Raw genomic sequence first — 22,853 nt, forward strand, 5'->3', positions numbered from 1 at the left:
GCTAGGGGTCCCTTGGCTACTGCAGCCGGGGTTAAGGGGCTGGCCACCCCATCTGACCCCTGCCAGTAGTAGGAGCCAAAAGGGAGGCCCAGCGGAATGGGGTCAGTCAGAGCCTGGCCACCGCACTCCAGCCTGTCCGGAGCCTGTCAGCGGCATGGTGACGGAGTGCATTTCTCCGCACAAGAATAGATTTGAGCTTAGCAGTTGGCTCTAAGTGCTTTTTGCCCTGACGTGTGGAAATGAGCGCTCTCAGCAGCGGGAGGGCTAAGATGGGGGAGGGAGCCCAGGAGATGGGAGCCACAGCCTGCTGGGGCCTGCTGCTTGCCTGAAAAAATAGATGTTTCCCCAACAACCACATCACAGACTGTCATCCCGGTGCCGGTTGGGGGGTGTTTTGGGGTAGAGGGGGAGAGTGTGTCTGTGGAGGGGTGGTCATGGCCTATGGGCTGTGGTCCGAATTCCAGGGGTCTTGGGAGGAGGGGATTGTCTCAAGGTCCAGGTAACATGAAGATAGCGTGACAGTTTCTTTCCTTCTTTGTCTTCCTACATTGAGCAAAGATCTTGACCAGAGGAACCAACTCTCCTCCAGGCAAGAGATGGAGAAGTAGGGGCAGCAGAATGTGGGATGGGCATTGAGGTAGGCTGGAAAGAGGCAGTATAGAGCCCCTGGGGAACTAGAGGGAAACCCAGTGTGCACATGCAGCCCTCTCGGAGATCTCTGGGGGTACTGTGCCAAGCCTGGTGACACAAGGAAGAAGGAAGTAGTATGGCTCCCAGGGGAGTACTTTGTGGTTATCTTTTCTTCTAGGGGAATAAGGGGACAGCTTTTGTATAATGAAGACCCACTTGTACGATCAGTGTTGAGTGACCCCTTAGTCACTGGCAAAGCCTCTAACCGTGGAGAGGTCCTGCCTTTGCTGCTTCTGCTGGGTGTTGCCTCCACTCGGGCAAAGTCTTCTGAGAGTTCTCCTTGAGAAACCAGCTCGGAGCCTGGTTAGACCGCCTGTCTTGGCTTGGGAGAAGTGACAGCCTGCCTGCATCCATATAATTGATAGCTCATGAGGCAGAGACAGTATATAATTGTTCCACAAGTTTCAAGAGTGAGCATAATTAGCACAGTTAACAATCTTAGGTGATTAATTGGCTCATTCAGTACCAGTGTGAATGGGGGTGAACGTGAGCCGGAGTGGGGGCTGGAGTCCCCCAGACATCTAATTGTAGGCCGTTGGCCCAAGCTAGTCCACACCTAATAGCCAAGTGGCGTTAGCCTCTGACAGACAGGACTCCCGGGGCCAGGGTGGAGGGCAGGTCATAGGGCAGGGGCCAGCAGCCACATTAGCAAGGCCTCACTGGTGGAGAGGCTGGATTTGGGTTCCGTGTTGTCTAATCTGTTGGCCAAAGGTCAGAAAGCTGTTGTACATCGAGGTCAGACTGACTGATGGATTCACGTAGGCAGGGAGGGAACAACTGATTCATGGAGTCCCAGACTCCCAGGGTCGGAGGGACCCCCCACGAGGTCATTTAACCAACCCCTTCTTGGGCATCCCCTTCAGAGACTGAATTCTATTTTAAAGTTCTCCGGGGAGAAAGATTCTAGAACAGGGATAGCAAACAGCTCTCAAACACACGTCAATGTCAGTTGATGGCAAGAAGCTGCTTAGAACCCTGGGCTGGGGATCCCGAGGCTGAGTCTGGGGAACAGCACTGTGATCTCTCTGCACTGTCTGCCCTGTGTGCAGAGTGGAGGCGAGGCAGCCTGTGTGCTGAGGGTTTGTTGAACTTAAACAACCCCCGCCCCCCGCTGAGTCACCCAGGCCCGTCTGATGCTTTCCCTGCAGTGTGGTTTCCTGGGGCCTCCCTTATTGCCCTTTAGAAGCAAGAATGACCCCAGCCTCAGCTTCATGGAACTGAGAGGCTGTGAGGAACAACCAGGACGGTAGCTGTTGCCCCAGCTTGTCAGTCCCTTGCTGGCCATTGTGAGATTACAGCCCGAAGCCCTGAGCAGGGGAGTGGAGAGTAGGGATCAGCTTGCCAGGATCATCCAGGCTCTACCTTGTCTCTACCAGCATACTGACCCCACCAGGCAGGCAGCAGCTTCTCCCTGGGAAGAGCTGCTGTATGGGGAGCTCGGGAACCAGGTAGAGCTGAGTTCCAAGCTTCGCCCTTCCTCGCTCAAGTCTCAAAGTTCTCAAAACCTATTCAGTGCCTTTGACCGTGGCGTAAAGCCTCTGGGACCTGGCAAGGACTGAAGGGAAGAAAGTGGGTAAAACTTCCAACACAGTGCTGCTCATGGGTCACCTGGATTCTGTCCCCACGACCCTCCGAGGCTTGAAGACCCATCTGACACGGGGAACCTCCGAGATCAGATGAATTTATGGCTGCACCGGTTCCTCAAGCCTGGCTCCACCCCCCCAGGCCCCGTTGTTCTTATATCTTCCCCCGCTACCCCCCTTCTCGGGGACAGAGGGTATACACTGGGTGAGCTGGATTTGGGGGACCAGCCCCCATCACACCCTTGATGCGGAATCACTAAGCCTGGGGCAGGGCTTGGGGAGAGGGGTTCTCTGGGGGTTGAGGTAGGAGGAAGAAAGGGAGGAAAAGCAGATGTGAAGAAGTCTGGAAGAGGCTTTCCCCTTTCCCCACGATGGAGCCAGCCCCGCCCGGCTGCCTCCCCAAAAGGCAAAGACACACTCGCAGCAGAAAACATACACACATATTTGCAAGCTACAGTACAAACGAGCGGCAAACCTAATGATTCGTGATTATTATTTGAAGGGTCCCACTGTTACAGATTTATTTGTCATTTCTTGTAATAACACCAATGGTAATGAATTCATTTGTATTAATGTGAGTGTCACGCGGACTTCCGTCGAAATTCCGCATTAATTAATGTACCATTAAAACAAAGTGTCGCCCAATTAATATCAAATGGAGGTAAGGCTGCCAGGGTCCTCTTCATCTGGCTTTCATTTGTAATTCATGGTATTAGCACCCCTGCTTAATGAAAGTCATTTGCAATTCCTACCCTTGGTCTCTCTTACTTCCTGGGGGAAGGCCGGTGTGCCCTAGGAGCTGGCAAGCCCTTCACTGGGCACCCTGGGGCCATGAGGAGCAGAGCTGGGGAGCTCGGTCTCCACATTCCTAATTCCTGGAGGGGCTTGGGGAGAGACCTCTGGAACATCCTGGCCAGGTTGGTCATGAACTTGAATTACCTGGGTGGTGTATGGAGCTGCTTCCTGTGGGTTCTGTCAGGGAAGGGGAGGCTGGTTTGGGTCTTGGTCAAGTCTGGTCTTCACAGAGGAGTCTGTGGCTCCCCTGGCCCTGCCTTTTCCTGGGCAGAGCAGAATGCTTCTGGGATTCGGGGTCTCCATTTTGTCTCGAGGTCTTCCATTTTGTCTCCATTATCTAGTGCTCTTCTCGCAGGCTTTGTGTGCTGGGACTCCTGGCTCCCTACAGCCAGTGGGCTCCCAGGCACCGTAGACCAAAGAATGGGATCCCCTGCCCTCTTCCTCCCACAGCTCCCTTGGAGGGCAGCCACCTCCGCAGATCTGTGGGAACACATACTCCATCCCTCCCCGGCCTTTACAGCCCTCCTGGTCCCGTACCATGGGAAAGTTTCCAGGGACAACGGAGCGGGGTATCCTCCCTCCTCAGGTGTGTTCCTTGAGTGTGGGGGCCTCCCTGGGCCATCCTTGCTCAAGCAGCAGAATGTCATCTGTGTGACCTCCATTAAGGCCCCCCTGCTCTCCCTGGGTCTCAGCTTTCCCAACTGTAGAGTAGTGCCTGGGGCGGGCAGTGCTCCAACCGGGCCAGACCTGAGAATTCCTCTGGGAATGGAAAAACCCGGAGACTGGGGTGGGCCCTGGGCACTGATTTTATTTCGAAGCTCCCCAGTTATCCTGCTATGCAGCCAAGGAAACGAAGCCCTGGCCTGGGTGACGCCTCAAGTCTCAAGAGCCCCAATAATTCCAGTCTCTCTCTACCTCTTGACTCTGAAGCCATTTCCCAGCACCACCACCACCCCAAACCTGTGTCCCGTGAGTTCCCACAGCTGCCCTCTATCTCTCCAACTCTCACCAGCCCCAGCACCCCTGCAGTCATGTGTGCACCCCACCCCCCTCACCCTTGCCTATTGGCCCTTGAGCCCCTGGGCTCCAAGGGACAAGTTCTCCTTACCACATCATACTGTCCAGCAGCAATAGCCACCAGGATCGGGGTCAGGGATTTAAGACAGAAAACCTGCACCAGGCCTAACCTACTCTTCGTACCTGCCCAGGCCTCGGCTGCCCCCTTCATCCGCCCCTTCAGAATGCACACCCCAGCTCAGGACAAAGGGGCATACTGGTGGGTGGAGCCTGAAGTGTGGAGGGGAGAGGAGAGAAGAACCAAAGTTGTATTGCTTGAGCTGTCTCCTTATTCAGAATCCATTTATTAGCCTCAGCTTCCCATAGATGTAAGGCCTGCCCTAAGGAGATTTGCATATTCATTTTGTTTAACATGATTCATCATCATGCAGGGAAATGAATTTGGGGGCTGGGAGATGGAGCCCCATTTGTGAGCCATGGAGCTGTGCACCGAGAGCTCAGGGCACCATTGGCGGCACGACACAGCCGGTGGGCTCCACTAGGACACAGATGGGGTGCATGCCACAAGGAAGGTTTCCCTGGCCTGTTATCCAGGCCTTTTGTCTCTGCAGAGAGCAGAGCAAGGACCTCAGCCTTCAGGAGCATCCTGTTCCCTTCCAGACCGCTCCACCAGAAGTAACGTTTGCAAAGCACTTTTGTTCATAGACTCTTAAACCCACCCCAAGAGGTAACAACTTTATGACAGAGACTAAGGCTCACTGAGCACCTGTTTTGCACTAAGAATGCCTCATGCAATATCTCCCGTAAGCCTCACAATAATCTCATTGCAAGGAAACTGAGGTTCAGAGACGTTGACTAACTTCCCTGAAGTCACACAGCAATTTTAATAAGGGCTGGAGCCGGGACTCAAACCGCAGCTTCCCTGAGGGTTTTGCTCCTTCAAAGCCTCCCTTTATTATGTTTGTCCTCCTTGCCGTAACTGACCACATGTAACTGCTCATGACCATATTTTGGTCGGAGAGATGAAGACCCTGAGCGTGTGCTGTGTTATTTGATACATGTGTTTGGGATCAGCGGATGAAAGAACCTGACAGCTCCTGATAGCTCACTCTTCCCACTTCCAGCACCTTCTTGGTGACTTCTGGCATCTGTCACCTTCTGAATCTGGAACCTCTGAATGACCTAAGTCATTCTGCAGCAGAGTCCTTAAATGTCATCAGGAGGCCCTGGTACTGAGCCAGAATGACAGGATCCCAGTTTCTCAAGGTCATCTTGGCCATCTCCCTGTCTCCTAGACCTGGTATACTCTGCTCCCTCGTCACTGAGAATAATATAGCATGGTGGTTAAGAGCTTGGGCTTTGGGTGCAAATCCCCAGATTCCTGCTTATTACCCCTCGGCCTTGGACATCTGGAAAAGGCATGGTATTAGTGTGTGCTTCGAGGTTTCCATGAGGATTGTACGATATGATGCATGGAAAGTGTTTAAAACAGGGTCTGATATATAGGATGTCTTCAATAGTTGTGAGTTATGACCTTAGACCCACAAAAGTCTCTTTCTTATCTTAAAAAAAAAAAAAAATCCCAGGAGACTCCATGCATCTACTGATTGCCATTTTCCAGAATCTATCAAGTCTCAAGACCACATGCCTCAGCTGAACCCTGTTTGTGTTTGGAACTCAGCCCCCTGTAGTCCTGGGCTCAGGGACAGTGTCCTGGCACCCAGGCGGCCCACTTCTGGACTCTAGGCTAGCTCCTTTGAGAGGACTCTTCTGTAGGTCACATCACACCTTTCACTAGTTTTTTTTTTCTTTTGTACAGTTGTCTACTTCTGCAGAAGGTGGTGATTTTTATTTGACCTTTGAGTTTTCAAAGTATTTACTCCACTGTTAGCTCATTTGACCTCCCCTGCAGCTCTGTGTGGAAGGTCTTGCTATACCCATTTCCCAGGTGGGAAAACTTAGGCATCAATGTTTGCATGAATGCTCTGTGACAACAGAGAAGGAAGCTTTGTGGATTGTGTTTGTCAAGCCAGAATGTGACCCATCACTTAAGGAGTGTTGTTTCTGGGTTGTTGTTGTTTTTTTTTTCCAGTCAGGTCAACATGCATGGGGAGTAATCATCACTTAAGGGATGCTTCTTGGTCTCCAGAAGCTGGTTTCTAAGTCCCTGCTGGGAGGCTTCCAGGAGCCAGTCAACCTAACTCTCAGGTTAGGGATGGATGCCTCTGCTGTCAGTCCTCCCACTTCTACAGAGAGAGAAGTAGAAGCTGGTTCCCTAAGGGAGGGAGTGGCACAGCCTGGTGTTGAAAGTTGCATGCTGTGGGGACTGGGGCCACCCCACCATGGTGGCCTGTCTGTCCCCTTCTCTCTGCATGTGGCCTTCAGCCAGCCGCTGGGCTGGTGGGCCAGCTGAGCACTGTCCAGGAGGCATCAAGCCCTGTGCTGCACCGTGCTCCTTCCCTCAGCCCCAGCAGGTCAAGGAGTGAGAGGGTGTCGAGGGTGGCGTCTGGGGGAGGGTGGGTACATGGACAGCCCTGGAATATGGTGCTCTTGGGAGGTGGCACTTGGCATGGGAGGGGACTCTCTTGGAACTCTCCTGCCACTCATTATCTCTCTATGCCAGATGGTGATGCCTGCTTTCCGGGAAAAATATCAGGAGGAATTTGGGTGGGAAAGACAGCATCACGAGCAAAGGTTAGAAGTGGGCCCACACTTGGGGCTGCAAGGTAGAACAATCTGACCAAAACAGAAGGTCTCAGTGGGGTGAAAACAAAAGAGGAGTGTAGAGAGGGAAGCTTTGGTCAGGCTCTGGTGAGGTTCAAGGTCCAGGAGACCTTGCCTTGGAGGTAAAAGGAGCCTATGGTGGTGTTTGAGGAAGAGAACACGATGATGGGAGATCAGTGCTTTAAGGAAGTGACTTTCTGGGATCAACTACAGGGTCATGGCCAAAAGAGAGGAAAGGTTGCAGTAGACCAGCCCTAGGGAGATACATTTTTTTCACGTTTATATTAATTTTTATCAAAGTCATGGTTGCGTGAGTGTAAAAGTCAAAGAGCAAAGCTACGCTTATGATAAAAAACAGCAATGCCCTGTCTCAAACTTTCCCGTTCCTGATCCCCAAGCCTAGACAACCTCTTCCAATTGCTGATAGTTACCTTCTCATCTCTAAATTGCATGCATATCCATTTTCCATTTTAGGCATTGTAGCTTTAGACATTGACTTCTAGCTCTAAAGGATGAGAATGGCACTTCTACCCTACCCTTGACCTCACCTTTGCTGCACATGCACACACACCCGCCCTCGTCACGTGCTCCACCCATCCTCCCAACTTAAGCACAGCTCACACAGCATTTGGTGTACACAGCACTGTGATTATGCAAATATCATTCAAGCTCTGCCACATCACGTACTTTAATTATAATTCCTTTTTTGTTTTTTCTAGAATTAATAATTACCACCGTTCTGTTTGTTTGCTTAGAGTTCTGTGAAGCTATCACTTCTTCTAAATATTCGGACATAATCAAGTACCTCCTCTTCGTCTATTAAAAGTATATTGATTTTTTTTTAATCAGTTTGCATTTCTCATGGCAACATTCTCCTTGGAGAGTCCATCCTCCTGTTCCCACCCAGACTGGCTGTGCTCTGGCTTGCTTGCTTTTCTGGAGGCTGAGTGGCTGAAGAGGCCTGTGTGGAGTGGGCATGGAGTGTGGAATGGGGGAATCACCCAGTGAATTTCTTTGTCTCTTTCTTCATGGTTCCCATATTTTCCTCTTGGTTTACATCCTCATGTTGGTGGGAGAACACCCTTCAGTAATTTCCTGAAAAGGGATTCATGGGCATTTTTTTTTTTACTCTGTTTGAAAAATGTATTTGTTCAAGATGCCTATTTGTTGATAGTTTGGCTGGGTATAGAATTCTGGATTGAACTAATTTCCCTCATAATACAAAGTCATTTCTCCTTTGCCTATAGTGTTACTGTTAAGAACTTCTGTGCCATTTTGATCCCTGACCCTTTGAGGGTAGTCTTTTGTTTTCTCTCTGAAAGTTTCTTATTTTTTTTTTTTTTTTTGAAGACTCAGTGTTTGGAAACTGCATAGTTTTATGACTCAGTGTGGGTCTCTCCTCTGAACACACAGAGGCTTCTTTCCATCAAGAAACATGTCCTTCAGATCTGGGAGATTTTCTTACCTCACCTCTCAAATAATTCCCTTTCCTTCACTTACCCTGTTTCCTTTCTCTGGAACCCCTATTAGTTGGGTGCTAGATCTCTGTTGGGTGTTGCTTCTCTGATTTTCTTATTTTTCTCCTCCTTTCTCCATCTCTTTGAGAGAAATTTCTTTATCTTCCAACTTTTCTATTAAGTTTGTTATTTCGACTGTCTCTTCCTCTTGGAATGTTCTTATTTCAAAGACGCTATGCCTTGTCTCACTAAGGATGTCAAAAATACTTATTTTTGTTATTCCTTCTCACTGCTCCACCCCACCCCCATCCCTGTCTTTCATATTATATGCTCTTCTCAAATGTTTCTTGACCCTTAGTTGCCTGTTTATATTTGAGAGTGAGTTGACATTTAGCCACCTAGAAGCCCACTGTGTGTGTTAGGGCAGGGCAGGATGGAGCAAGTGCTCTTGCTGACCAGTGGACTTCACCATGGGGTGATTAGGTGAGGCTCTAGCTGTTACTTTGCAAGAACTCTACCATGTTAACATTTGTGTTTGTCTTTCTCTTGGGCCAGTTTCCCTGTCTCCTGCCTGCTGTCAGTCTCCAAGAGGCTGACTAGCTAGAGGCTTGATCGGGGATGGGAATGAAGCAGAGATGCAGATTTTCATTTATCCTCTCTGTTTTCAGTGCTTTATCCAGCTCCCAGCCTGAGTCCAGAGCCCAACTAATGCGGCCCCTCGAGAAAGTAAACCTCTTGTCTTCTGCACAAATTAGGAAGGCACTTGGGAGTCTGACTACTCTTTAAAGATTTGCGGTTGGTCTTTCCAGTTTTTACCTCACCTGGTATCTCCAGCTCCTGAGATTTTCCAGGGTTCTGAGTCCCCAGCCTGAGCTTTCATTTGCCCCTCTTTCCTAAGGCAATCTCAGTTCCATCTGTTTCCAGTTGCCTCCTCTCCTGTTCTTTTTGTCCTTGTGGATCTATGCATTTTTAATTTTCATATTGTCATTTTGGTGAGGGGTTTGGACAAAAACAGAAATAAATGAATGTGTTCAATCTCCCACATTGAACGGGAAGTCCCAATTCTGTTAAAACATTTATTGAATCCCTTCTATGTGCAAGTGACATAGGTGTCACCGCAGAGGTGGCCAAGGTAAATAATAAAGAGAAAAGGGAGAATTGGGGGAATACAGAAGGAAGAATTGACATTCTGATGAAGAATGGGGGGCAAGAGAGAGGGGCAAGTCCAAGATTATTCTGGTAGACAAAGACCTTTGCAGACATGGGGAAGTCAGGAGGGGCCTTAGGTCAGTATTTTGAAGAGTGTCTTCCTGGGACTCAAAAGGGGCAGTACACAGCTGGAGGCCAAGAAGGAGGGAGGGACTCAGTGGTGGGTAAGCACTGAGCTGGCTCCAAGGAGTGGAATAGCTGGGAAAGTACTCGAGTCATGTCAGGGTATGTGGGACTCAGAGCTCAGCCCTTTGGGGCTCCTTCTGCCTACAGAGCCTCCACTCGGCAGCCTGCCTGGCTTTCAGAGTAGACCTAACACATTCTGGAGTCTCGCGCACATCATCTGAGAGAGAGCAGACACTGATGGAGAGAAGAGATGCTGTGAAATGATCTCTTCCCTACTCCTCTGCAGAGGCTGGTGCTGGAGAGTGTGCTCTATGCATGCATGTGTGCACGAGCTGGTGAGCCCCTCTCTGACCGAATGGGGCCACCTGAGACAGCCATCAAGGCCTGGGGGGTACTTGCCTCTCCAGGTTCCTTTCAGAACACTGTTGTTCTCTTTGTACCTGCTCTCAGCTAGAGCCCAGTCTCTCTTTCTCGCCTCTTGGAGAAATAAATATAGCCCACGTCTCCCACAGACCCCATTTCTCCTCCTCCCTAAGCTGGAATGCCATGAAACCTCTAAACCCTTACATTTGGGATGATGCCCTCCCCAAGACCCCGTAGGCCTCTGCCTCCGGAGTCACCAGTGAACTGGCACCTGCTTTGGCATTCAATGGAAATAAACACAGGTGCCTCCCCCCCGCCACTGCCCCAGGAGCCTCCTTGTCAGAAAGGCCTTTATATCTGACTTGACTTCTTGGCACAGAGGGAGCCCATATCTTGATTTCCAATGGAAGTGTGAAAACTTGGAGATACCCTCTTCCTTCTGAACTTTTTGGGGAGCTAAATCTCCCCATCAGCTCTCGCTTTTCTAACGCAGACTATCTAGAGCCCTTGGTCTTCGGTTCCCACGTCACCCCCTGCCCTTCCACAGAGGACAGTGAATGAATTGGCCATGCCTGAGCAGGGGCCCTGGACCCATTGTCCACCCACATCTCTGGGGTCCCTGAGGTCTGGGGACACAGAGGTGACCCGAACTTGAATCCTAATTCCGCCACTTACAAGCTGTGTGACGTGGGACAGGTTGCTTCATTTCTCTGAGCTTTCATTCCACCCCCCACCCCCCACTCCCCTCACCTGTCCTGGAAAAAAGAGGTGATGAGATAAGATTTGTTGACCCCCCCCCCCAGGCCGGGGGGTGGAGAATCGAGCCCCCTCCCCTGCCCCCACCCCACCTGGGGCAGGGGGCGCCCAGCAGCCCAGCCTCTGAGCAGCACACGCACGTTCCAGGAGCGTCTGTTCCCAGCTCAGATCCACTGAGACGCCTGCACCTTGTCAGAACTCCATCTGTCAGGAATTTATTACTAATGCATTTTATAACAGGCTTTATAATAAGATATTAAAGACTGTGGCGGCATCCAGCAAGCATTCCATAAATATTAATAACGCCTTTAGAGATGGCACCTACGGTGGAAATGGTAGGGCTTGTTGCGGAGGTTTGGTCGAGGATACGGAATAAATCGAATTGACGAGCGTACGCCGGAAGATGAGCGGGGATGGGGTGCTTCTCTCTGTCCTATCTTCCTTTCTCTAGGCACTTCGAGCTTTTATACTTCTTTTCCTTTCTTCACAACTTTCCCTCTGCAGTGCTGCTTCCTCTTCCTTCCTGTTCCTTCCTCCCTCTTTCCTTCCCTCTCTCTTCCTGGGAATGCTCTCCGGCTCGTCCCCATCACCCTCTGCTCCCCAGTTCTGCCTTTTCACCATCCCCTCCTATCTTCCTTTGTCCCTGGTCACCTTCTTCTCCCTCCCCCACCCCCTTCCTTACCCTCCTTCTCTGCCTCTCTGTCTGCGCAGCCCTCTTCCTCCCTTCTGCCTGTACCCCCGCTGTTCCAGTGAGCACCCCGAGCCACCTCTGTAGAAGCCTGGAGTGTAATGTAACTCACACTGCATGTGAGAAGTGAGCTATTTATCATTATTATTAACGAACAAGATCCCTTGCACAGCAGAACTTTCCCAGAGTCTATTCCCTTGTCACCCCAGGAGTAGCAAAAAGATTTATTTGTCTCTGAATTGCACAGGGTGGCCCATTTACAGCAGGTCCATCAGAAGTGATGTGGAGCTTAAATGGGAACTGGAAGAGGCAGGGGCCTGCCCTGTCTGCGCCCTGCCTGGAGCGGGGCTCCTGCTGAGAGGATTCTCCCCAGTCTGCCAGGGTTTTGCAGGGGTTGATCCCTAAACACTGTTCCCTGCTTCCCAGGAGGCCTGGGTGGGACATTTGGAGAGATTTCCTATGTAAGGGCTCAGAAGCTCCAGGGGGTGGCGGGGGCAGGATGGGGCAAGGGGGGACTGGCCATGGGGGAAGAGGTGCTGGGAGCAGAACTAGGGCAGAGAAGCCGGCCAAGAGGCCTGGAACCTTTCCTCCAGAGACCAACTGCTACTTTTCAACAAGAAGCTGGACTCAGAACCAGTTTCCACCATCAGGTCGTGGGGAGAAGTTGCCCTAGAATGAGGCAGCCCACCTTAGCTGAAATGGGCCTTTTGGCCCTGCCTGTGCAGCCCAGGCCCACCCTGGTAATGGATCTGTAGACACCAAACCCCAAGCCTCGACACCAGAGGGGTCCCTTCCCCCTGGTCTCCTTGTCTCCAGGTGGGTAGAGCCTGGCTTTGTAGGGTATCCCTCCTCCAGGCCTGTCTTGGATGATGGTGTCAAGCCAGTGACCAAGCTGTCCCCTACCCTCCCCTGCCACCCCCACATTCATGCTGATCACTGCAGTGACCTGACTGGATTTGCATGTTAAAAGGAGTATCTGGGGACACTTTAAAAAGAGAGGGAGCCAGCATTCATTCATCTAGGCTGTTTTATTCTTCTCCCCCTTATTACCTTCCTTGCCCCCAGCAATCTAGGAGCAGTGGTAGGGAGCTTTGCTTTCTGCGACCCAGCCTGGGCATTAAAAGGATGGAATCCCGGCAGGCAAGAGTCAGGCTGAGCCTGGGGCGGAGCTGCAGGAATGAGGAGGCCTTGCCTGGGGCTGGATGCATTCTGGGGGTACTGTGGGGGAGGAAGGAGCCGAGACCCATGAAGCAGAGTGTAAGCCAAAGGGTGTAGCCTTAGGAAGGACAGCCCAGATGCAGTCCCTGTGCCCTAGCCAGGGACGGGAAGTGAAGTCCAGGCAGGGTCTGCGAAGACCAGGGCAGGGAAGGCTCTGAGAGGCACATGTCTCTGCTTTCCTCCCTCACTGGGCTCCATTACCATCACTACAGCTGGGCTTTCTCGGCCCACCCGTGGCTTCTCCTCTGCCCCGTAAATGTTGGCTTCTGTGTGGCGCTGGGCTTGTCACGGTGCCCACTCCAGCCCTAACCAGTCAGCAAGAACCTTCTTTTTCAGGTTCTGCAGAAAATGGATATAACAGGCCAGGCCACATCTGATTGGCCTGTTTGAGTCACGTGGTTACCCCTGGACCAATCAGATGTGCACTAGGTCTGAAGTCACTTGGTACAAACTTGGCTGCCTGGATTTCCTTAAGCAGAACTGTGGGTTTATAAAGAGCATCTTTACTTGGGGAAAGTGTGGGGAGGGAGGCAGTGGTTGGCAACTCTGGGTGGCGTGAATAAAGCACTATATTTGCCGTCGTGGCTCTGCCATTCACCACCTGAGAGACCGAGAGCCGGACGCAGCCCCTCATTTGTACCATCAGTAATTTGGGGAGACAGGACTGGATAATCCCCAAGGCTCCTTCCTGCTCCTACATTCAACGCATCCCTGAATTGTGCAGGGTCAGACCTGGCCTCCATGATCAGGAGCTGCCTCCAGGAGCCCCTCCCACGCCTTCCTCAGACCCCTGCCCTCCTCTCCGGGGCCCTCCAGTTCCCCCCGGGGAGGGTCTTCCGAAGTTCTCCCACCTCGAACCCGTCTGCAGCAGCCATGAACTCATCAACAGAGATGGTCTCTTTCTGAATTTTAAATGCCCATTTGTCTAAGTTCATGATAAAGAGATTGATTGGCTGTTTTTAATACCCCCCTTTAAATGGAGCTCATCTCACGCTGCTTGTGATGGTATTTTATTACCATAATAATAATTGCAACGACCATTTATTGAGTATTGCTCAATACTGCCTTGTGCCTGGCTCAGCGAGAAGGTTTTTTTTCCCTTCACACCTTGTCTCGTGTAATTCTTTCTCACAACCCTGGGGGTAGGTACTGTGAACAGTTTCACTTTTATATTTTCCTTTGCACAGGGAAACTGAGGCCAAAAGAGTCAGTTCAGCAGCATATGCTTGAGGTCTCCAGCCAGTACATGGAAAAGCTCGTAGTCACACTTAAGGAGTGTGACTCAGGCCATGCTCCGAGTCACCAAGTTTTACTGCCTGCTGTATACTCCAAAGCCCAGCTGCACCTGATCGTGGGGGGAAATCTGCTTGTGTGGAAGGTGTAGACCTTTAAAGGGGCACATCTGCACATTTTGCATGAAGCAGCAGCTGGGTGCTTGGAGAGGCCCCAAGTGTAGGTGCTGATGATTGCCACCCCCCTATATCCCTGATAGAGCATATCCCTGATAGGCGCCCAGAACCTGAAATGCAGGAAGTCAGCATTCTTTTCTCTCCAATGGCTTGTCCCTTCTAAGTATATGAATGGCTCTTTGCCAGGCCCATTTAAAACCTTTTCTAAGTTATGCAGAAATTAAATGGGTTTTCACTGCAGGGCATGAAACATAATCTAAGAAGGTCAGACACCGGACCGTTCCTTCTTTTCCCCCTTTTCCCCTGTCTTCTCGAATCTTGCCTTTAAATCGTCTGGTCAGTTGCCCAGAGAGCCTTTGCCCCGGACCATGAGGTACGCTTGGGTGAAATGTCCCCTCCTCCCCAAGGCAGAGGGCTGGTGAGCTGACATTCTCACGGGAGCCATCCCTCTCCTCTGGGCACTGGCTACTTGTGGGCTGTGCTCTGACATGCTGTCAAGCTCCCCCACCCCCACCCCCGCCACCAGGGGCTGGCTGCTATGAAATCGGGACATGTCCTTCCCTCTCATGGCAGACACCCCAGGTCCCTTTGGAATGTTTTGTTCTGGGATGCGGGTCTGACTCCCATGTGCACGCGGGTGATGCACATATAGGATCTAGAGAGGGCGGGAGGAAGTGGGAGAACCATAGTTTAGCCAAGAGACTTGTGGAGATCTCCTCAAGACCCGGGCCATCATGGCAGCTCGTCGGGGCTGGGGGCTGGCTCCCCTAAGCGCGGCACCAGGGGAGCTTAGACTTTGGGGCTGTGCACCTGGTGGCCCAAGGGTGTGTATCTGCAAAGTGCCTGCACCCATCAAATCCCCCAGGAAACTGTTCATCTCAGTTCCAACAAAGGCATTTCAGTGAAAAGACTGTGACAGGGGGCGGGCAGGGCCAGGGTATACTAAGGGACTTTGAGGCACCTGGGATCAGAAGCAGCCCCTAGGGCTGAAGAGGGAAGGGCGGGGGGGGGGGGGGTGAATGGGGCTTAGGTTGCTCACTGAAGGCTGCGACCAAAGAGGAGGGGCTTTGGAACTAGAAGGAGTAGAAAAGTAATGCCCAAACTCTCCTCCCGCCTCTTCCCAAACTCTGAGTTCGTACCAGCACGATCCCTGGGCAGCAGCCAGCCTGCAAGGAGCCTGGGGCTGGATGTGGTCCACCGAGGTCTCCCTGGGGTGGGGAGGGGGAGACAGAGTAGGGTACTCAGTGCATCTGAGGCGGGTACAGACAGGGAATGCCCAGCACAGTACCATCATTAATATTCATAGTGCTTCTTGACACCTGCCTGCCCTCCCCTCGAAGGCATTCTTGTCTGCAGTCCTCTGGAAGGCACAAGATGACAACATCCGACTGCCCATTTCTAAGCACTTATTGTATGCTGGGAAATTTGTACGCGGGAGCTCATGTTCTCTTCACCGTGACCCTATGGCATACTATTAACTTCAGTGGACAGAGCGGGCATTAAGGATCAGAGAGATTAAGTAACCCAAAGACACACAGCAAGGCTAGGGTTCCCATAGAGTCAGTCGATCCCTGAAATCCTGGCACTTTGCTCTGCCCCCTTGCACACTTGATTCTCTTCTGGAGGGAGGAAGGGAGAGCGTCTGTTTTCCAAGCCACCGAGCTGAGGGAAGGCCTAGCAAAGGAAAAGGAGGTTCAGAAGGCAAGAGGCAGCCTGCTGGGCTTGAGAAGCACAACTAGCTCTACCTACCAGAAAATATTAAACCGATACGAATAGAAGTTACCCATGATCTTAGCCAAAAGTCCAAGAAGGGATGCCTGCCGGGAAATACAGGGGGTGAAGGAAGAGACAGGGCTAGACCACGAGGGCCTGTGTTCTATGCACAGGGGATTGGGGAGTCATGGATGGTGTGGAGGGGAGAGGCCTCCCTGTCTATGTCCTGTCCTCTGTGCTGGCGGGAGGACAGATTCGGAGCCTGTCCCTTTAGCCTGGCACTTGCCTAGTGATGGGGGAGAGTCAGCACACTCAGAAACAGTGGCAGATCCATAGCCTAGTTCTCCTGAGGCCCTTTCCAGCCCGACTGGGAGTTTTTATAAAGAACACCCTTGCCTCAAGCAGATGGTCCCAGGGAAGGGCCGCTAGCATGCCCCAGTGACAGAAGCTACTCAAACTGATGACGCAGGGCCCAAGTCCTGGCCAGCAGCACACGGAAGAAGCAGCAGAGTGGCTGTTGTCCTCGAAAGGAGCCCTGCAGGTCTTAGAAGGGACCCAGTTCATCCCAGTGGGAATAAACACAAGGCCAGGAATATCGGCTGTGCCGCCAGCAACATAAGGGGCTAGTCCCACACTCCTAGCTGGGAGGTCCCCCCCCCCGGGGGCAGTTGAGCTCAGCATCATACAGAAGAGGAAAGAAAAGAACCGTCATCGGCATTTTAGAGAAGCATAAGATCACTGGCTTAGAATTAGCCAGCCCTGAATTCCAGGTCCTCTTCTACCACTGCCTAGCTGTGTGACTTGGGCAAGTGGCTTAACCTCTCTGAGCCATCGCTCCCTTTTCAAAGGACAGTCAACGGGAGCAGGGATTGTACCCTTTTGTCTCTGCAAAGAGCCTCATTCAATTGCCTATCTCCAGGGGTGCCCCGAGTCCACTAAATGATGAATAAAATTCCCTCGTCCCATATTCCACAGGCATGGCTGCCGTGCTAGGTACTGTGGTGGACGCCGCGGTGATGAGAGCCGGCAGTCGGGCTAGAAGCAAGAATGCACTGAGCGCTCTCAGAGCCACTCGTTTGTGTCTTCAGAAAGGATGTGGGCTGAACACCTGCCGTGTGCCGGGCACTGTGTCAGGCGAGGCAGCTAGAGCCCCAAGGCTTCCGTGGGGCACACGTGCTGTGAGGGAAGACAGGCCCTGACCAAGGCATTACAGAAGACAGTGGATGATGAAAATCCCCTGGGGGCGGTGGGAACCTTAGTATAAACAGTGGTTGTTGGGGGCGGGGGGGGGGTGGTAGGGGCTGACCTGCCTTAGGGGTCTGGAAGGTTCCATGAGGAAGTTATATTTAACCAGAGACCCCCAAGTCAGAAAAGGGCAGGAGTCTATAGACAATGTGTAACGGAGGGAATCATGGTAGGCTCCCAGGAGGTGGTACCTTTCTAGTGGGTCTTGTGGGCCTTTCGTGGCAGGCTGCTGTAGCCCAGAGATGGCATGTGGATGCCCTACCCCAGGCAATCCAAGTAACTTCTGTGGGGCCCAGCAAAGCCTCAGGGCCCCCTATCTCCTGCCTGTGGCACACACTTCTCAGCTCCCCACCCATGAAGCCTCCCGACATGCAGACTCCCAGGTGCCCCCTAGAGCAGCCCTGGGCCTGAGGCTTGAGCAGCAAGGGGCATTCAACAGAGGAAGCGACATCGCCAAGAATCAGGGATTTGGGGACCAAAAGGCCCTCATCCAGAACGCCAGGATGAGCAGATCATCTTTAGAACTTGTGCTGTTATAGCCGCCAGGAGGCCATCAAAAAAAGGGAAAAAAAATAGATACTGCATTTTAAATTCCTCTGAACCCTCTTAGAATAAAAATGACAAAGCTGCAGGTCTGGTTGGCTGGAGGGACGTGGTTAATGGGCTTTGGGGGAATAGTCACCAACAAAGGCAGCCGTTCCGGGCACCACTCACCCTTTTGTTTGCTTTGCTTCACCCCCAGAACACGCCGGTGGGGACACCCATCTTCATCGTGAATGCCACGGACCCCGACCTGGGGGCAGGAGGCAGCGTCCTCTACTCCTTCCAGCCCCCCTCCCCGTTCTTTGCCATCGACAGCGCCCGCGGCATCGTCACGGTGGTCCGGGAGCTGGACTACGAGACCACGCAGGCCTACCAGCTCACCGTCAATGCCACGGTGAGTCCCCGCCCCAGAAGTCTGCCCCCTCCCACCCTAGGAGAGAGCAACGCGACACCAGTATCCTTCCCAGCTGGTCAAGCCTCCATAACAGGGATGCTGGCGAGAGTCACCATAAGAATGGAAGCAGTGCTGTGCCAAGCACTCGAGAGGATCCCCTCGGTTAAATCCCACAGCAGCTCTGTCTCATATGTAATACGAAGTTACCCATTTTACAGATGAGGAAACTGAGGCCCGGGAACAATTCCGGTCATTGCCACAGTGACCCAGCCACTGCAATCTAGAGCCGGCACTGGGAACCCCACAGGACGTCCGCGGTGTGGGGGTGTCCCCTTGTTCTCTGGAACTTCAGACCCAACGGTGTCCTGACAGCACCCTACACATAGGCGCCAGAGGGTCCCGGCCTTCTGGCTACTGCTCCGGAGTGGTAACGCTTATAGAGGAAGGCCCTCTCATGTGCACCTGGGAATTCCAGGAATAGTCAGCCAGGAGAGAGAGGGGAGAGAGAGGAATAATTGTCCCATTTTATGGCTAACACTATTGAGACTTACAAGCCAGTAAGTAGTGGGGAGAAAGAACACAAACACAGTTTGTCTGACACCAGTCCAGTCCCGTGGCCAGGAGTTTCTGAGTTTCCAGATCCTCACAGCTGCTTGGCCTCTGTGCCCTGCGGGTTTGCAAGGGCCTGGGGGACAGGCAGGCCACACTCTGAGTAGGTTCCCAGCCCTGCACTCCTCTCCTGCAGGGCGAGAGCTGGCCTCTTGTCCCTTCGATTTCTGTTTACAAAGCTCTGGCAGAGAGTGAAACAAGTTATAAGACTCCCTCTTGACCTGCCAGGACCCGTTTGCCTGACACCCAGCAACTCTCTCCAGCCCTCTGTCACTGCAGTGGCGACTGCCTGAGGCTCTGGGGTCTCCTCTTGCAAGTCACAGAACCCAGTTCCTGGGGCAAGACCCACGGACTAGGCCAAGGGTCTTCCGGTCTGAAAGTTGGGGTTCCCTCAGGCTTGCGCAAAGTGTAGAGAGTTCCCAGGAGCCAGGAAGTGCATGCTTTTCCTGGGGAGGCCACTGTGGGGGCCATTCACATTCTTTCCTTCCCCCCTGGTTAAGTGTAGTTTGTCCAGAAGGTCACATGTCCTGCTCTTAGTAAACCAGATTTCTGGGATCAAGGAGGTGTGCAAAACTGGTGCCCGCTCTCTGCACGCTGCCTCGCGCCCACACACAGCCGTGGTGCCCCTCCAGCTGCTCTCCATTTGCACACGCAGGGGCCCAGGAACACACAGATGCTTGCTTGCTCTCTTTCTTGCTATGCATCTGTCCCTGTGGAGTAATTTCCGTCTTCCCTGAAAATGGCTTTGGGCAGGCGGGGAAGAGACCAGAGCCGGGGGGCTGGCAAGAACCTGGGTGGCCGGACCTGTCAAGAGGCCCGGCTCCAGCTGAGATGGTGAATACAGTTAAATTGCTCTTAATTTTGCTGGCTAGCAGGCCTGCAAGCAGTGGAACAGGAGGGGTCCTTCCCTGCGGATGGCTCCCCCACCTGAAACTCCGTCCCCCTCAGGCCTGGTGCTGTGCCCTTGGCTGCGGGACATTTCCCCAAGGAGGTTCTCCTGCCAGGCATCTGGGCATCACCGGGAGCAGTGTGGGTGGCAGGTGGGGAAATGGGAGAACTTCCCTAGGAGTGGCTGCTGAGAGTTGCAGGCCCCCAGAGTCACAGCTGGGAACCTGGCGAAGTCCACGCCCTGCCAGGTGTGTCCCCTGCCATTCCCTGCCCCCCACCCCGGAGTCTCAGGTAGGCTGGATGGAGGGATCTGTGGCAGGAGGAGGGCTGTGACCCCAAGACGGTGGGACCAGGAGGACAGCTGCCAGGCTGGACAAAGCTTTCTACGTGCAAAGCCCGGTAATGACAAATGAGAACCTCTGGGCTCAGCTCCTCCTGTGTCCAGACTCTCCTCCATCCTGCTGCTCTCACTCCTCATCCCCAAAGTCCTTTGTCCTCTCCATGGGCTGCCCCTGAGGACTCTTAGGACAACCTGCTTTCCCTTCCCAAAGGCTCTGCTGCACCTCTGTATCCGGAAGGCAGGAGCAAGCTCTAGGCTTGCTGTGATGGGGGGAATGCTTGGCATCAGTCCGGCCACCCCAGAACAAGGGAGACCTAATCAGAGCGCAGTCACTCCTCAAATCCCAGACCAGAGAATCTGCAGGCCCAAGGGTCCTTGGGGGTCCTTGCCTTGAGCCCCTTCATCTCACAGATAAGGAAATTGAGACCCCAAGAGGGAAGAAAATCTGTTCGAAGCGACACAGCAAGTCAGGGCCCGAGCTGATGTTAGGGCCCCAGATCAGAGCAGTTAGGACAGGTTTTTACTGCAGAAGGATCTGAGTTGAGTTCTAGCCATGTGACTCTGGGCAAGTTACCTCTGTGAGTCTCCTATCTGAATATCCTCTCCGATCCTCTGTTAATGTACCTGAATAATGGGCACATGGTATGTACAGAAGCAAACAAGGGGTAGCCCTATGCCTGTTAGTAGTCTGTACTCAGAAGCGAGTCTGTTCCTGGGGGCTATCGTCATTCAATAGCAGAGGGCTGTTTAAACAGTTCATCACAGTGGGCTGTGTATGTTAGGGCTATCGAAGCTGTGTTTCTGGTTTCCTTTCTCGGTGAGCTTTCCTAAGACTACATTTCCAACTGACTAGGAGGGTCTAAACATTGCCTACCTGGCCACAGAGGGATGGCCCATACGATCTCTAAGGATTTCTTCCTGGAGTCCCCCAAATGTCACAGGCCCTGGAGCTCCCCCTGCTGGTTCTGCCAGAAAAGTTGCTTGACCAGTAAACCCTGTGGGGGTGGGTGGGGGTGGGGAGTGTTTGTCGCTGGTAGGGGTGCAGGTCTCAGAGTGGCCCTCTCTGCCATTAGAGGGTCTTTCTTCTGAGGAGCACCCATGCTGGTCATTACCTTGCTGTCCCAGGATGAGAGGTGGCAGGAAGTAGGCATGGCAAGGGCCACTGGCCCTCTGCCTGAATCAAGAGAAATTGCTAAGGACAGCACCATCTTGTTTCCCCAGGCCAGTCATCCCACCCATGACATGTCCAGGATGATCAGGCCTAGTCTGGGCTGGGGGCAGGAGCTCTGGCTCTACCCTAGCCCTGCTTTGTGACATTAGACAAACCATCTTCTGCCAGGCATTGGGGTTCCTGTTTATGTTTTCCTGCACAGGTCAGAGATCACTGTGGGTTCGAGTCCTCAAACTTCTGTGTACTAATGTGCTTCCCATGGGAGTAGAGGAGCACTTGGGTCCATGGGCACATGTGTTTGTATTCAGGGGTGTCATGTGTGTTCAGATGTGTGTGTATGTGCACGTGTGTGCATGTCAATAATGGCACCATCTAAGGTTGTATATTCTTTGTCCTCTAAGGATCAAGATAAGACCAGGCCTCTGTCCACCCTGGCCAACTTGGCCATCATCATCACAGATGTCCAGGACATGGACCCCATCTTCATCAACCTGCCTTACAGCACTAACATCTATGAGCATTCTCCTCCGGTAAGACGCTCTCTGGCCCTCGTGGGACTTCCCTCTGAGCTTCTATTAGGGATGGGGGCCCTGTTTGACTGGACAGGCTCTTCCTTGGCATTTCTTACTCCCTTCAATCCCTGTGCATATCCATGTTGGGTGTCTTAGCCCAGTGAAAGCCCGACCCCCTCTTCATACTTTGCCACCATGCCCCATGTCCTCCCCCTCTCACTTCACCCTCAGAGGCCTCCAAGAGGCAAAAACACAAAGACTTACTAGTGTAAACTAAGGGGAGCAGTTCAGAAAGATTGCTGTGGGGTGACAGGGACGCCTGTGGAACCAGCCTGGTCTGGAGAGCAGATCTGGACTCGGCTTAGCCACATTCCCCACAGGTCAGTCTGCCTCTCTCTGCCCAGGAGCGCTGCCCAAGATGGCGGCCGTTTGCCCTTCATTCCCGGTCCTCTCAGGCTTGGCCCTTCTGTGAGAGCACACAGCTCCAGCTGCCCCTCTAACAGCTCCGTCTCTGGATTTCTCCAGGCCCACGCTTCCCAAAGAGGCATCTGATTGGTTGGGATCCTGATTTTGTGCCAGGTCACAAGGTCACAGATCTCCAGTTAGGCTATAAATTGGTTGTGCTTGGGTCCTGTGTCTGCCTATGGTCCAATCAGCTGTGACTGGGGGTCTCTGAGGACCAAACGTGTCGCTGCCCGCTTGGCAGGGGCCGGGGGTGTGCAGCTGGGCTCACCCAGCCCTTGCCTCATAGCCATCCATGCTTCTGTGCAAACTAGAATAAAGCACGTACACTGAGCTGCTAAATTAAGAAAAGCTGGCTCCTCTGGACATGCAGTTTGGGGGCCGCTCTTGGGGGGGAAAAAGTGCCCTCCCTTTTGAGAGAACTCAGTATGCTTAGACGCACAGCACTGAGAACCAAGTAGGGCACCCAGCTGAACATGCGGGCATTAGGGGCCCACCTGCACATCTGCACGGGCTCGCAGAAGCATTACAAGTGAGACACAGGCTTCCCTTGGCCAGGGTGCAGAACCCGTAGGCCACCACAGAGAAGGCCAACCTCCAGTTTGGAGACTGTGGTCCATCCTGAGCATGGCATCCTCAAAGCACTCTGCTTCCATCCCCAGGGGTGTGGGGCCGGTGTGGGCTGGAGGAGCTAACAAGCAGGATGCTCTTCAGTCTCCCGTTGCACGGCTCTGAAGCTGCATTTCCGGTGGAGGGGGACATCTCGATGCCCCCTACCCTAACCTGCTCTTTCTTAGTGGTTGGTGGACAGCAGGACCTCTAGCTTTTGAGACTAAAGTCTATCTCCTTCCAAAATCTCTTTGCTGTGCCCCCATCTTCTCAGCCCAGGGAGGCCTTCCCTGACCTTTCAGAGGAGGTGGGCCCTGCCAATGGCCCCGGGC

The 22,853-nt window shown here is 52.8% G+C and overlaps 1 protein-coding gene across 2 annotated transcripts in view; it reads left to right on the plus strand.

Moving 5' to 3' along the window:
- CDH23 (cadherin related 23) overlaps nt 1-22,853 on the plus strand; it is a 396,562-nt gene that overhangs the window by 146,780 nt on the left and 226,929 nt on the right. For both annotated transcript variants that reach the window (XM_082715700.1, XM_082715699.1), the window contains exons 7-8: nt 17,736-17,930; nt 21,340-21,468. In XM_082715700.1, the coding sequence (XP_082571826.1) occupies nt 17,736-17,930; nt 21,340-21,468 (324 nt within the window). The remainder of the gene's footprint in view (nt 1-17,735; nt 17,931-21,339; nt 21,469-22,853) is intronic.

This window comes from Mustela nivalis, assembly GCF_964662115.1.
Source record: "Mustela nivalis genome assembly, chromosome: 2".
Lineage (NCBI taxonomy): Eukaryota > Metazoa > Chordata > Mammalia > Carnivora > Mustelidae > Mustela > Mustela nivalis.